This window comes from Thermobia domestica, chromosome 8, assembly GCF_964235325.1.
Source record: "Thermobia domestica chromosome 8, izTheDome1.hap1.1, whole genome shotgun sequence".
Classification (NCBI taxonomy): domain Eukaryota; kingdom Metazoa; phylum Arthropoda; class Insecta; order Zygentoma; family Lepismatidae; genus Thermobia; species Thermobia domestica.
Window position 1 is genome coordinate 236,492,510 of NC_137461.1, and position 13,743 is coordinate 236,506,252.

Sequence of the window (13,743 nt, forward strand, 5' to 3'; positions counted from 1 at the left end):
ACAGCACTTTGAACGTGAACACAAAAACTGAAAATCTTGGAATCAGTATTTGTAAATTGCAGTTTTAACTCTTCTCCAGGGCAACACAAAGGCACATATTTTTAATGTCACGCGTGAAAACACTATCCGAATTAGCTCAAAAAAGCTATTTCCCCATATATTCTCGATAATGATCTGTACGATAGCCATTTGTTGTATTCGTTAGACAACCAATTTCGAATCATACAAGAGGTGACCCACGACTGGATACACTTCTTTGGTTAACGATTCGTTGGCATCATCTACCATGGGATCCAGTCTGCCAGGCAACTGACATGTTATTAATGCTGGGGATTATTTCTGATTTCCAAGGCTCGCCTTTCTTTTTGCAGAATCAAAATTCGATAGAATTATTTGGACATTTCATAAAACTCAGCAAGTAGCATTTTATACTTAAAATTATTTCCCTGTATAACTGAAAGACTGAGCACATGAAAAAGCAGCCAAAAAATAAAATAAAAAATTGAATAATAGTTTTTATCTATTTTTGTTAAGGATTAATGTTTTCAAACCGTAGGTTGTCGTCATTATACAATTCATTGATTTCAGATACAATTACTTAGATGTTGACAACTTTATCTACCTTCTTACAGCGTCTATCTGGTCTAATTTTTAAAAATTTCTTGAGCACATACAATAGAACGGTAGCAGTTATCATGAGTATTAATGATATCAAAAGCTCTGAAAATACTGATATGTTTTCGATTGCATCAGAGTCTATATAGACTCAAACAACAATTAGGAAAGAACACTTGAGTATTACGTATACAATCGATACAAATGTCACAGTTTTTTTTTTTTTTTTTTTTTAAATACACATTTATTAATAATAACAATTTCAATTCTCTGTAATCGTATAGACTTGTCTTTAGCAAGTAATTTTTGTTTTACAACTGTCTTTCGTAAGAATTATACTGCTCACGATGTTCATAAAAAAGGGACTATAATAATACTTTCAGAATATGTGTTACCCATTCCACAAATAGAACAACATATAAAATAACAAAAATTGAGTAAGATGAATAGCTGACAAATTCATCTAAAAGTATAATTCTGTTAAATTTATTATATCTGTTAAATCTATTATGTACTGTACATCTTTGTAACAGCATACAAAACAATAGTAATTATTCGGATTAACATTTAAAACATATATAAATGTACTTCATTCGTATTTAGTTCCCAGTTGAGTTTCTAATTTTCATGTATCATATCTAAACAAATAATTCTTGAACTAAATTCCGGTAGAAATTTAATACGAATGTAGTATGTAATTTTCTATTGCACTCTCAGGATCCATACTGTACATACTTAAGAGTTCAATCAACAGCGAAACAGGACACCCGTAATGTTCAAAATTCATTAGTAAAAAGCTTTCATTAACAATTGAGGACGGTAGCAAACATATTTACTACACTTCGTTAGTGATGTTAGTAATGATAGTGTTCGGGAGAAAAGTTTTTTTTTTTTTTTTTTTTTTTTTTTTTTTTTTAATATCTGTACAAATTCATTTCTCATCCTAAAACAGCTATCAAGCACATTACACATTTGGTACAACTTGAGAAATTCTTGCTTCAAATTCATTGTCCAGCAAAAAAAACACATTTTGCTTTGTTAATTATGCAAAAATACGACGTATTATTTAGGAAGAGAGGTGTATGCCGGTTAAAAACAAAAATCTACAAACCTATTAGATATCCATTACCTTCTTTCAGCTCAGGGTGTACGCATTCTTTTCATTATCGAATAAACTGACACCCTTCTTAAATAGTTCAAAGTATTCTACTCATTTAATTCTTTATTTAATTGTTGTCTTTTTTCAGCTCATGATAAAATATACACCTAGTTTAAAAATCAGATCTGAATGCATACACTCACTGAGAACTGACATGGGACTACGCGCATTACCACTTTCGAGTCTTAATGAAGCGAAATATTTCAGTTTTACGTCCCACGATATGCCGGCTAGGTTCAAGGAGACGGTGACGATGCGAAATGAATGGAATAAATAAAGTGGGAGGAAACGGGAGAACCCTGAGAAAATCCATGCACACGGTTTTTGTCTACCACAAAGTTCACCTGCGTGAGATGGCATCGAACCAAGGACCCCACACACCAGAGGTGAACACTCTATCACTGAGCCACCGCGGCCCTCTTCGGAGTCTTAAGTTACTAATCTACATCACCACCACGAACGCGAGAATGTTATCTATAACTTTCAGAAATAAACTTAACAAGATTTTCGAGTTATACCAAACGTATTGCAATGCTTCTAGCATCTGCTGGCGATATATTTTGATTTTGTTTTATTTATGCTTATACAGTATTCTAGCACTTGACAAAATATATAACAACTGTTTTCAGTATTGTTATTATTGCACTTACTCAAAAATAACAGACAAAATTAATCATAATTGAGGATGTTGCATAAAATTGTTAGAATTGTGCTCCCTTCACATCAGCATTGTCACAAATTTTTAGTTCCTTACGAAAAATCTTGATTTTCCCATCATATGTACATGAACACATTGAAAAGAGTTACAGTTATATATGTATCTACAAACTATCACTAATATGCAAGTAATGCTCTAAATTATGCAATTAACTAATTAAAAAAAAGTTTCGAAAATATGATCTTTTTAAGTTTTGAAATATTACTCACAATTAGTAAATTGCATTTCTTTTACATTAACAGTGCATGAATCTACAAACACATATATATTTATATACCTAAATATATACAGCAGAACTCAGTATTAAAAAATAGTACGGCTCAGGGACAGAAACAACAATCTTCGTATGTTCCAAATACAAAGAGGGTGCGTTTCAACAACTGTCACACAACGAAATAGCCTACATGTCAAATCTAATCAACTGTATTACCACACAAAAGAAGTACATCAATTTGGAAACTGATCTACAGTCTGCTATATCTCAACAAATGCAACTACAAGTTGTTTCAGTGATATGTTACACTGGTGTTATCTACTGTTATACTTGCTGAAATATTTAGATATTAGTAAAGTCTGACTTCATTCTAAACACAGACACTATCTTCTGACCGATAGGATGTACTGAATCAACATCCAACTATGGAAATTAACTCAAATTACAAGTATCTAAACGAAATTATATCTTAAACATGTAGCAGTGATCAGTAAAACTATAATCAACCTACATTTCCTTTGGTCAAAAACTTCCTGAAGAACAGATTTTGCTAGCATACAAGGATTATGCTCTGTCAGCATTAAAAGAAAGATGTCGACCTGCTTCGAAGTTATTGAGAAAAAGAGCGTTGGTGTATTTTCTTGCAGGTAATTATGCATTTAATGACTCATAGAGAGAGAATGGAATAAATATTACTACATAAAATTAATACTAATCTTTTTTATTTTTAATTTCTAAAGAAATAATTTTCACCTATTGCAATTTATTATTTTTTTGCAGGTAACTGCGAATATATTTATCCACTTCCTGAAGTAATCTTCAGTCTCCTACATGCATGAGTGCATGAAGGAACTGAATATTTACACTGAAATCGAAGCTTTAAGCAACTGAAAATCTTATTGCTGAGTATGTTCTAAGCCTCTACAGTCCTTGAAATTGCATACTTAATAAAGTATCAGAAATAATGGATATTATTTCTTTGGAATACATAAAAAAGTCAGTACTAATTTTACTTGACTATGCATTTGTTTGACAGGTCTTGTCTCAAAGCACAAAGCTAACAAATTGAACTACAGCTACCTCTGAAACAGAGCTCTATTTCAAATATGCTGATTACGGGTCTTCACTACAGCGAAATTAAACTACCGCTAATTTTAGTTTTTCTGTAATATCTTCAAAACAAATAAAAATATTCAAAAAGCATAAACGTCGTGAACTAGACAATGCGATTTTGCATGTGATATCGTTATCACAACTCATCTATCTGCTTTTGATTTGCAACTGTAGACAGATTTAGCATTTTTTGCGGATTCTGTAAATAGCGGCATACCAAAAGCAAATAGGTGAACTGTGGTAAAGGTGTCACAAGCAAAATCGTATTGTTTAGTTCAGTACGTTTTTACTTTTCGAATATTTTTATTTGTCTTGAAGATATTAAGAAAAACTCTAAAATTAGCGGTAGCTTAATTTCGCTGCAGTGAAGATCCTTAAACCCTTTGCTAGTTGTGACAACTACATCAACAAATTCGTAGTAATATATCGATAGTAATACAGGTTCGATGATTATGATAGTCCGAGATGTTCTCTGGTCCATATCTACTTCATACTATGAACTATAGGAGTCGTACGGTCGCATTAGCTATGATTTTTCACCATAAGATGAACACACCTCAACTGATAATGTTTTCTAGGTTGTGGCGATGCCAGTCATTTCCCAGACACATTCTTTTTATTCTCCGAAATTCTTCGGACTCATGCTTTCGTGTGAATAGTCATATTTCTGAATTTCTCAGAGATCCTGAAAGGCTCCCTATCGTTTTCGAATGCTTGAGGCATGATTTGGGAAAGTGATGAGGATTTTATAGACACTAAAAGCTGGCTTGTCCCCGCTCGAGAAAACAGTCACTACGTGAGAAACGACGCGTGCAAACGAAGAGCTTAAGAGATTAATATGTTTTGATTAGATTCGCGACCATAGTACGCTATTTTATTTTGAGACAAGAAGTTGAAAACACCTCAATCACAGAACTACGATAGTACTATCTTCTTCAAAGATACAACCACAAAAAGTGACTAGAAATGAAAACTTTATCCGAAGGACAAAACCAAATTCTCATACTTCATGAAATCATTAAATCAAAATGATCACATAATAATACATCAGACTTGATAAATTACCTTATTACAAAATAGGGAAACCGAAAACTTACTCTAGCTACAATATTCTTTTTCTTTTTTTTTACAAATATACACATTTCTACCACATTATAAAGGTATCTCAAAATTAACATCTACATGGGCTGATTTAGCAAGCGACACTATACTAGACAACTTGACTACAAGACGCGCTGCTTCATCCAAGTTATCAGCTGTTATTATCTTCAAACCAGAACTACCAAGCAGCACTTTAGCTTCGTCAACGTTCGTACCCTGCAATAAACAAGAACGGGTCATTTATATTAATCTTCTCTTTACAACTAATTTTAAAAATAACTACGAAATGATACTAATTTTACTTCTAGAAAATCTAGCAATAAGCACTGGCTAAATGACAACATTATTGTTATCAAGTAGTATGATACATTATCCAATTACTACGAGAACAAGATTTTTTTGCGATAAATGCTGTAATAAATTATAATACTCGTATTTCGTTTACATTTTATGCGACTATTTCTCATTTCTTTACACAGAGGACAAACAGGGTGCTCTTTTTCTTTTAAGTGGATACACATATTTTGTAGGAAATTCCCTGACTGGATCAAAAGGTTGGCAAAGAAAACGCAGCGAGACCAAATACTTCTCAATGGCCTCAAATGACCTTATGAAAAGATGATAATATAACAAAAAAGAAAGGGGTTCACCAGATGACATGCAACGATTATAATGTAGAATGGTTTTTAGAATTGAGAAAGAAAGAAAAAAAAAAATAACATGATGGAGTTTGGAAGTATAATAATAATAATAAAAAGAAAAAGTGTTCGGAGGGACTCTGTAATGAATATTTCATGTGTATCATCGAAACACGTATTTCATTTTAATGTAATATTAGCACAACAGATTACATCAAACAGCAACTTTCGGAAATCGGCTAACCAACCCATATCATCATCTATCTGGATGATTCCTCCACCCTCTTTGAGTACATACTCTGAGTTGACGACATTGTAGCAAAAGAATAGCAGTTCCCAACGGGAAAAGAAGTATGGCGAATGACTATGTAATAGTGTGTTTACACAAATTTAAAACGGAATGTTTAAAATTAAATAAATAATACTTTGGCTGACCTGTGTTTAAGTTAATTGACGTCTCAAAGGGAGTCAGTTGTCTTTGAAGTGTCAGTTGAAATAAAATAAAACACATACCGGCTGAAGGTGATGGCTAGACGTAAAAAGAAGACGAAAACATAATATGGCATTTAACCTACAGGACCATGTTTCGGCGCTTGGGTCTGGTAAAAATATGATGATGTGACAACACCGCATGACGCACTAAAGGTAAGTATCCAATAGAAAAAAAAAATAACATTGGGTGGAGTAACGAGCGTAACAAGTCATTTTCATTACCAACCACGCTAAGCGCTCTACAAGAGTAACAACTGAAGTATTGTACTTCACTCAGTGTTGTATTCTTAATTGTATTTTTTTTTTTTCAAATTCTATATACATTAAGCTAATGTTCTATAATTCAGACATAATGCAAGAAATTTAAACAGGGTTATGTACACGAAACCAAACTGCACATCATTCACTCTACTTAATTCCTAATTCCTTTAAAAAAAAAAAAAAAGTTTAGAAATAACAATTCGTAACTTACGACTCTTTTTTTTAAACATTTCTACTGTTTCAAACATTATTCGGAATTGTATTTCAACTAATATCTTTCACTGTAAACTACCTACGTCTATCCTATTTAGCTAACAACGAAAACACAAACATTACTTCAAACTGTGGTTAAGTAATTCTGAACGATAGCATCTTCCAATAGCACCGTTACACAAAGCACAGCTACATTTGTAATATTCTACCCTATATTATCAAGTTAATGTCAACTTAAAAAAAAAAGCTTACCAAATTTGAAGTTCTTGGAACATTCCATATTTATGCCACAGTGTATGATTAATTATTGTGATTGCCTTTAATTAAATTTTTATTATCGTTTTCTTTCCGTACAAACAGTTACTCATTAACTTTACTACAAAATTATAATAATTAATTACTATTGATTGCAAATTATCTACTTCCGTAAATAAGACATCAATGGCAGACCATCTTCATCATTTATTCATTATCCATGAAGTTTATGACGGTTTATTTAATACAAATAAAATTTACATTTTTTTCTTATTTATCAAATATAAATTATACATTTAAAGTCAACATAAATATTTCCGCAATTTTGTTTCGAAAACAGTAGAGTAAAAGTAACGCCGATAGAACGAAATAGAACTATAAATTACAAGTTCTTGTTTCTGATGCTATTCAAGGCAACAATTACAGTTTTAAAAATCAAAGAAATATATTCAGTCATTTCGAATTCTGCGAAAAATTATTCTGATGCGGCTGGAATTTCAAAATTAATTTCTATTGGTATAGATCGGGCAAGAGTGACGATCTGGGCTAATTTTACAATGAGAGCCGCTGCATCTTCAAAACCATCATTAGACAAAATTCTTAGGCCTGAACCTGAAATCAAACGCTTCGCCTCCTCAACATTTGTTCCCTGGAAATATTATGAAATTTTATTTAATTATTCACCTTAAAATTACTGTTACTTAAAAATATCATCATAGAGCAAGAAATATCTACTTTTATTGAATTTTTATATTATTTTATGGAAGATAACAATACAATGAACTGAAATTTTTAGTTTAACGTCCAACGCGATTAGCCTACAAGTTAAAACTTTTTTATTTATTTTAAGGAGTTACATTTCTGGGTACTGCCAGCACCTGTTTTAACCTCTTCTTTCTTCTCTGTTTTATCCAATATATTTCTCCATACATCATGTACATTTAGTCCGCTATTCCAATTCATAAGTTTCTCGCTTCCTTTCTTTCTTATCCATTCTGCCTCTTTCCATTTTCTTATAATGCTTCTTTTCTCCTTTTCCAGCCCCTCTACGCCTTCCCAGTCTATTTCATGTCCTGTCTCCCTTACATGTTTATATATAGCGTTACTATCTCTCTTCAATCGAACGTCGTCCCTGTGCTGTTTAATCCTTTCTTGTAACCTCTTTCCTGTTTCCTCTATATAACTTATATCACATTCTTTGCATTTAACTCTATATACAACCCCTTCATCACTTATTTGAATCTCTGTTACCTTTCTTTTCCTCGTTCGCAACGCATCTAACATTCTTCTGCTTTGTTTGCTGAAAAGTTTGTTTTTCAAAAGTGAAAGTTATTCATACACAGGTGTGCCAATTAAAAGTTTAGCTCTTAAGTGAAAGTTGATCATTAAAAGTTGCACATGTATTAATTAAAAATTGTTAAAGGAAAGGACGAATATTGGTTCATGGAAAGACCTCCTCTCATTTTAAGAAGTATATAAGCTGTAATCGTAGAAATTGTATTTCATAATGTGTCTGATGAAGGCAAAGTTAATTTGCCGAACGCTATTAATTGTTAGTTAATATACGCTTTGGTCAGAATTTGTCTGTTAATTTAAAATTACAAAAACTGTATATTTTATCTCATGTCCGCGCAGAACAGTAAAATACATAATAATAATAATATCCTTTCCTGCCGAAAACGCTACGCAAAATTTATATTAAAGCAGTTTGGACAGAGATAATGAATAAGCAAACTGGTATTTCAATATTCGGTGCAACCATGCAATCTCAAGACAGTTTCACAGCTGAAACTAGAGCAGTTACGTTAGTGTAAAAGAAATGTCGTCTTCTCTTTTTTACTCAAGCTATGAGTATAGCACTTCTTTAGTAGCAGTCGTTTGGGTAATATTTTCGCCAAGAAAATATATTTTAAAGCATACTGAAAAGTTCTAACTATAAATTACCATTAGTTGCAGTACCCGCTAAGTTAATAACGATTTTTTTTTTTCATGTATACTTTATGAGCTTTGCTGATTTGTATATACTTAATTTTCACATGGTTCTGCATAGTATGTGTATGATTCTGCTTTAAACAACTTCCATCCCTTTGCTTTCTGTTTGCACGAATTCTAAATTGGTTTGTGATTAAAAAAGAATTCAAACAATATAAAATAAACTGAAAAGCTTTGTTACCAAGTTCAGTTCGTGCTTTTATCTGTATGACATTTTACACTAAAACTGTCTTGAGATTGCATGGTTGCACCGATTATTGAAATACTAGTTTGCTTATTCATTGTTTCTGTCCAACATAATCACCAATATATATGAATAAGCAAACTGGTATTTCAATATTCGGTGCAACCATGCAATCTCAAGACAGCATTTCTGGTATGATATAAAAAGTTTAAAACAGAAAAGATGTCTTATGATTATACTCCGAAGCTAAGGGAGATAATGATGTTGAGACGGCAAATAATGGTGGAATGAAGAAAGCTGGAGGAAATGGGACAACCCCGAGAAACTCATGTATATTGTGTTTGTCCACCACAAAACCCACTTGGTGCGAGCTGGTATTGAACCAGGAACTGCACACACCAGAGGTAAGCGCTCTGCCATTAATCCAATGCAACCCCCCAAGAAAGGTGCTCCTAAAATGTATTGGATCTTCACACCAAGACAAAGATAACATTCGGAATATAACACACAGGGTGTATGCAAAAAAAAAGTGATTCATGACGCAAAATGCCTCACTGAAATTTTAGGGAATGCGAGAACATGAGACATTTAAATCATTTAGCAAGTTAATTTTTGTACAAAATTTATTTAATTTATAAAAGAACGTTTTTAATAAATGTTAGATTATGAAGAGGCGATGGGGTTGTTATAAATGAAATTCACTGTGAAAGTTGGAAGTTGAAAGCTGGAGTCTCTTTTTGAGGACTCAGGAAAATTAAAGAAGAATACATCATGGATCTTGAGGGAGTACGCCTGCTTAACAGATGGTTAAGAAAGTATGGTAAACGAAGATATAACACGTTGCCCCTCCTCCCCTTCTTTACAAGCAGCATTTGAATTCGATTTTCTATATATGAAATTAAGTGAAATTTTAGATTAATGTTACTCTGTCATAGCCTTTAGCTTAAAGATGTTTGTACTCTCTCACCGGGAATCGAACTGGTACCACGTGCACCAAAAGCACTAGATCTGCGAGGAGAGCATTTATATATATAGGTCTCTTTTTGTGGAGATCTGTGTTGAAGTGGCCCTCACATCGTGAGTTGAATGCGAATGGAGATAAGGCGAAGATCAGCTGTTGGAGTGGGTATATCCAACATACTACCTGGTTGTGACAGTTCAGTTACACCGTGAACTTGCGTAAGGAACATCGGACCTCCACAGAGCGTTATAAAGGTGTGTATGTTGTGCGAGTTCAAACTGGGGTCAAATACCGCTGCAGCGGGGTGGAAGACATGCCAAGGATTTGGTGAGGGTGTTGTGACTACGTGGAGTGCGGCGGTGGTTTTTAACAAATTTAATGACGGTGACGAAACGCACCACGTGCCGGAAGACCAACACATATACAAAATGAAGATCTTCAGGCAGCAACTGATGCGAACAGTGGGCAGACATGTGAAGAACTGTGTGTGCCATTCGCCAGCATGTCGATGGGTCCCACATGATCTGACTCCGGACCCGAATGCAACGCGAACAGACAACTGTGTTTCTTTGCATACTCGTCTGAAGAAGAAGCTGTTTCTGGACAGAGTGTTAACATATGATGAGAAGTGGGTCCTATACGAAGTTCCACGGCGCCGTCATCGTCGGTTAGCACCCCATGAACCGGTTCTGAAACAGCCGAAACCAGCACTGCACCAGAAGAAGGTCCTCCTGTATGTTTGGTGGACTGCTCGCGGCATCATGCATCGGGAACTGCTACCAGCTGGTCACAGTATCAATGCAATTGTGTATTGTCAGCAGTTGAGCCGTATTCAAGAAAAACTCAAAACTCTGGAGCCAGCACTTCTGAATCGCAAAGGGGTCTTTTGTTACAGGATAACGCTAAACCCCACGTGACTGAGATGACCCGTGACACCATTCTACGCCTTGGATGGGACTATTGCACCGTCTGATTATTACCTGTTCCATTCCTTGGACAATCACCTTAGAGGACGCCAGTTCAAATCCCATTAGCGGTGCAAAATGCACTTGATACCTTCTTCGCTTTATGGACTACCAAGTTCTACCGCGATGGAATCCATGGCCTTCGAGAACGTTGGCAGAAGGACGCTGATGGAGACTACTTTTGATCTTTGAGGCACGTCTTAGGTGGTAGAATGATGTTCGCACGTGGTGAGTGAAAAGTGACAGAACTTTCTTTGTTACCTTTATATATATACGTATGTATGTATGTGTTTATATGTACGTTTGGACTTACCTGTAATCGAACAACAATAGGAACACGTAAATTGAGTTCTTTGGCTGCAGCAATAATACCTTCAGCAATTATATCACATCTCATAATTCCTCCAAATATATTAACCAAAATAGCATCTACCTATAAAGAAAAACAATAACATTTTATTAAAAACAAGGATGTTTATTACCTTAACGGCACACACCAATTGCGTATTCTGACTTACTTACATTTTATGTTTGGGTGTTTCACAGTGATATTTGCTGGACATGAAGGATTTGTAATTTAGTAATGCCATTGATTATTTCATTTCTCGGTGAGAAAGAATATAAACATTATTGGAAAAACATAGAGAAACATGACCTAAAAAAATAGGATTGAGGGGAGATATGTTCCTAATTTCCCGCTTATTTAGGTGGCTACTCTACCAATACAGTTTCTTTACCACTGATTTCCCTGAACTTCCAGGACTGAGTGAGCAAATTTTTCCTGACCCCGAATAGCACGAGCAGTGTTTCATTTATGATACGTTTAGGGAAAATAATAATAATAATCGGCCCCCACCATCCCTCAGATGTCCAGCGCTTTTCTTTTTTATATTTTAAATACAATATAAGCTTACTTTCTTAATGTAAACGCTATTATGAGCAGCCATACTTCATGTATCTTGAGTACATAGAACACTTGTACTTAACAATAATTATGCATTAACGATATCTTAAATACACTCATAGACAAACAAATAAGCATATGGACACCTCCATATCCCTGCAGAGCTCAGGGCTCATAGTATCTGGTCTCTTGTAAATAGTTGAAAAGTGACCACAATCTCATCATGTCCCTTTTTCCTTTGTCAATTTCTCCATCACCTCTCTCTTTGTTTATTGTTTTGTTTCATCTTTTCTTACTTCTTCTTTTTGAGCTTACTCCGTTCTTAGGTTTTCTAAGTATGCTTTGTACTTACGGTAAACAGATTTAGAAGATGTAAGAAGCTTCTGAGTAAGTGGAACCAGTTCTGGCCTATTTCCGAACTTCTTCATCCTAGACATTATATTTAACTTAGCATTGAGAGCTCTCAAAACCATGAAATATTCAACTTCATCACCTACTCTCAAGGAGAACATATAAGAAGCATAATACAAGACGAACATGATTACCCCCCCCCCCCCCCCACACGCACACACACATGTTGAGCGGAGCGTTAAGTATTACGAGAGAAAACTAAAAGGCTATTATGATAGAAGAAAGAATAAACACAAGAGTGCTCTCAACCCCACCTTGAGAGCTTAAGCATCTACCAACCATCCACTGTGCTTTAGAAAGAATAAAAACTGAAGTGAGAATATAGCTGACTGTTTCACATGAGGCAGCAAGTACTGAAGCTTTCAGATGAGTAATGAGTAACAAGTTTCTGCCTCTTTCCATTTATTTTTATAATATTTTACTTAGAAAACTGCCAATACAAAACATAAATCACACGGAAAAGTCACTTTACCTCCCCAAAAAATAACTTTTAGTGACAAATTTGGAAAAAAGGAACTTGTAGTGACCAACTTGAAAAAAGTAACTTTTAGTTAAAAAAGTGACTCACTATGAGTCCTGAGAGCTTGATACGCCTCCATGATGTTGCGTACCTTTTCAGCCAAAACGGGAAAGTAAGCTGCTGATTTTGGCTTCTTCATGCCACTTTTAAAACAAATTTGTCCATATAAAGAAAAATAAATTCATTACTTTTTAACAAATAAAATAATAAATTTCATGTTTGATACTGAAATTCAACAATCTGCATACCTGAAACTGAATTGTAGTAATACTTTAGTTTATAAGTAACATCACTATGATTAATTTCTTAGCTACATAATCCAACAAAACCATTAATTCCAACAAATTATATACTTATCCATTTGATACCGTATCTTATTTTGACATATATATATATCACCAATTTCATTCCAAAGGTAAAAATGTCTGCCAGTTTCTAATTCTTCCAGTAATTCACTCACTAATTTACTCATTTATGGTTTAATCACATACACTTGGTTTGTAAGTTTCACTTCAAAACTCTGATATTACATTTTATAAATAACACGCCTAGGTTATATCACAATCATAACTTTGAAAGATTCACTTTTTCCTATTAAACAATTTAGAAAACGTGTTGGTACTTCATTGTTCGTACCACAATCTGACGAACCGTTTCGCTTGTCTTCTCTACGTAAAGAATGCAGATGGCAGCACTTTACTGACTTATTAGTAGCTACAAGGCTGAACAGTCAAGTTTAAGGTCGTCACCTTGACAACTTACAATCAGATATACCAGTACGCATATTTTTCTATGACAATTACATAAAATCGCGTAACAATGTCCTACTTATCCACTTTAGCAGTTGCGGCTACACAAGCTGGGAGCCCTCAAGCACACTTGCCTGCAGAGCATTATTGTCCACGTACCACTTCTTCCTGATGTGTGATTTGATGATACTCCACAGGGCACTGTCTAGTGTCGTAAGGTCCCGACTTGGAGGATATGATGATGATGAATTTGGAGACCCACATTCCATCCACCATCC

The 13,743-nt window shown here is 34.3% G+C and overlaps 1 protein-coding gene across 2 annotated transcripts in view; it reads right to left on the reverse strand.

The window, feature by feature from the left end:
- Positions 1-501: 501 nt before the first annotated feature.
- ScsbetaA (Succinyl-coenzyme A synthetase beta subunit, ADP-forming) overlaps positions 502-13,743 on the reverse strand; it is a 58,425-nt gene continuing 45,183 nt past the window's right edge. Inside the window, exons 8-9 of one of the 2 annotated variants that reach the window (XM_081769550.1) lie at positions 11,195-11,314; positions 502-5,136 (exon numbers count right to left, since the gene is read on the reverse strand). In XM_081769550.1, coding sequence (XP_081625676.1) covers positions 4,972-5,136; positions 11,195-11,314 — 285 coding nt within the window. In that variant the 3' untranslated portion in view covers positions 502-4,971. Of the gene's footprint in view, positions 5,137-6,966; positions 7,429-11,194; positions 11,315-13,743 lie in introns of those variants that run through there. The other variant, XM_081769549.1, reaches the window with a different exon arrangement.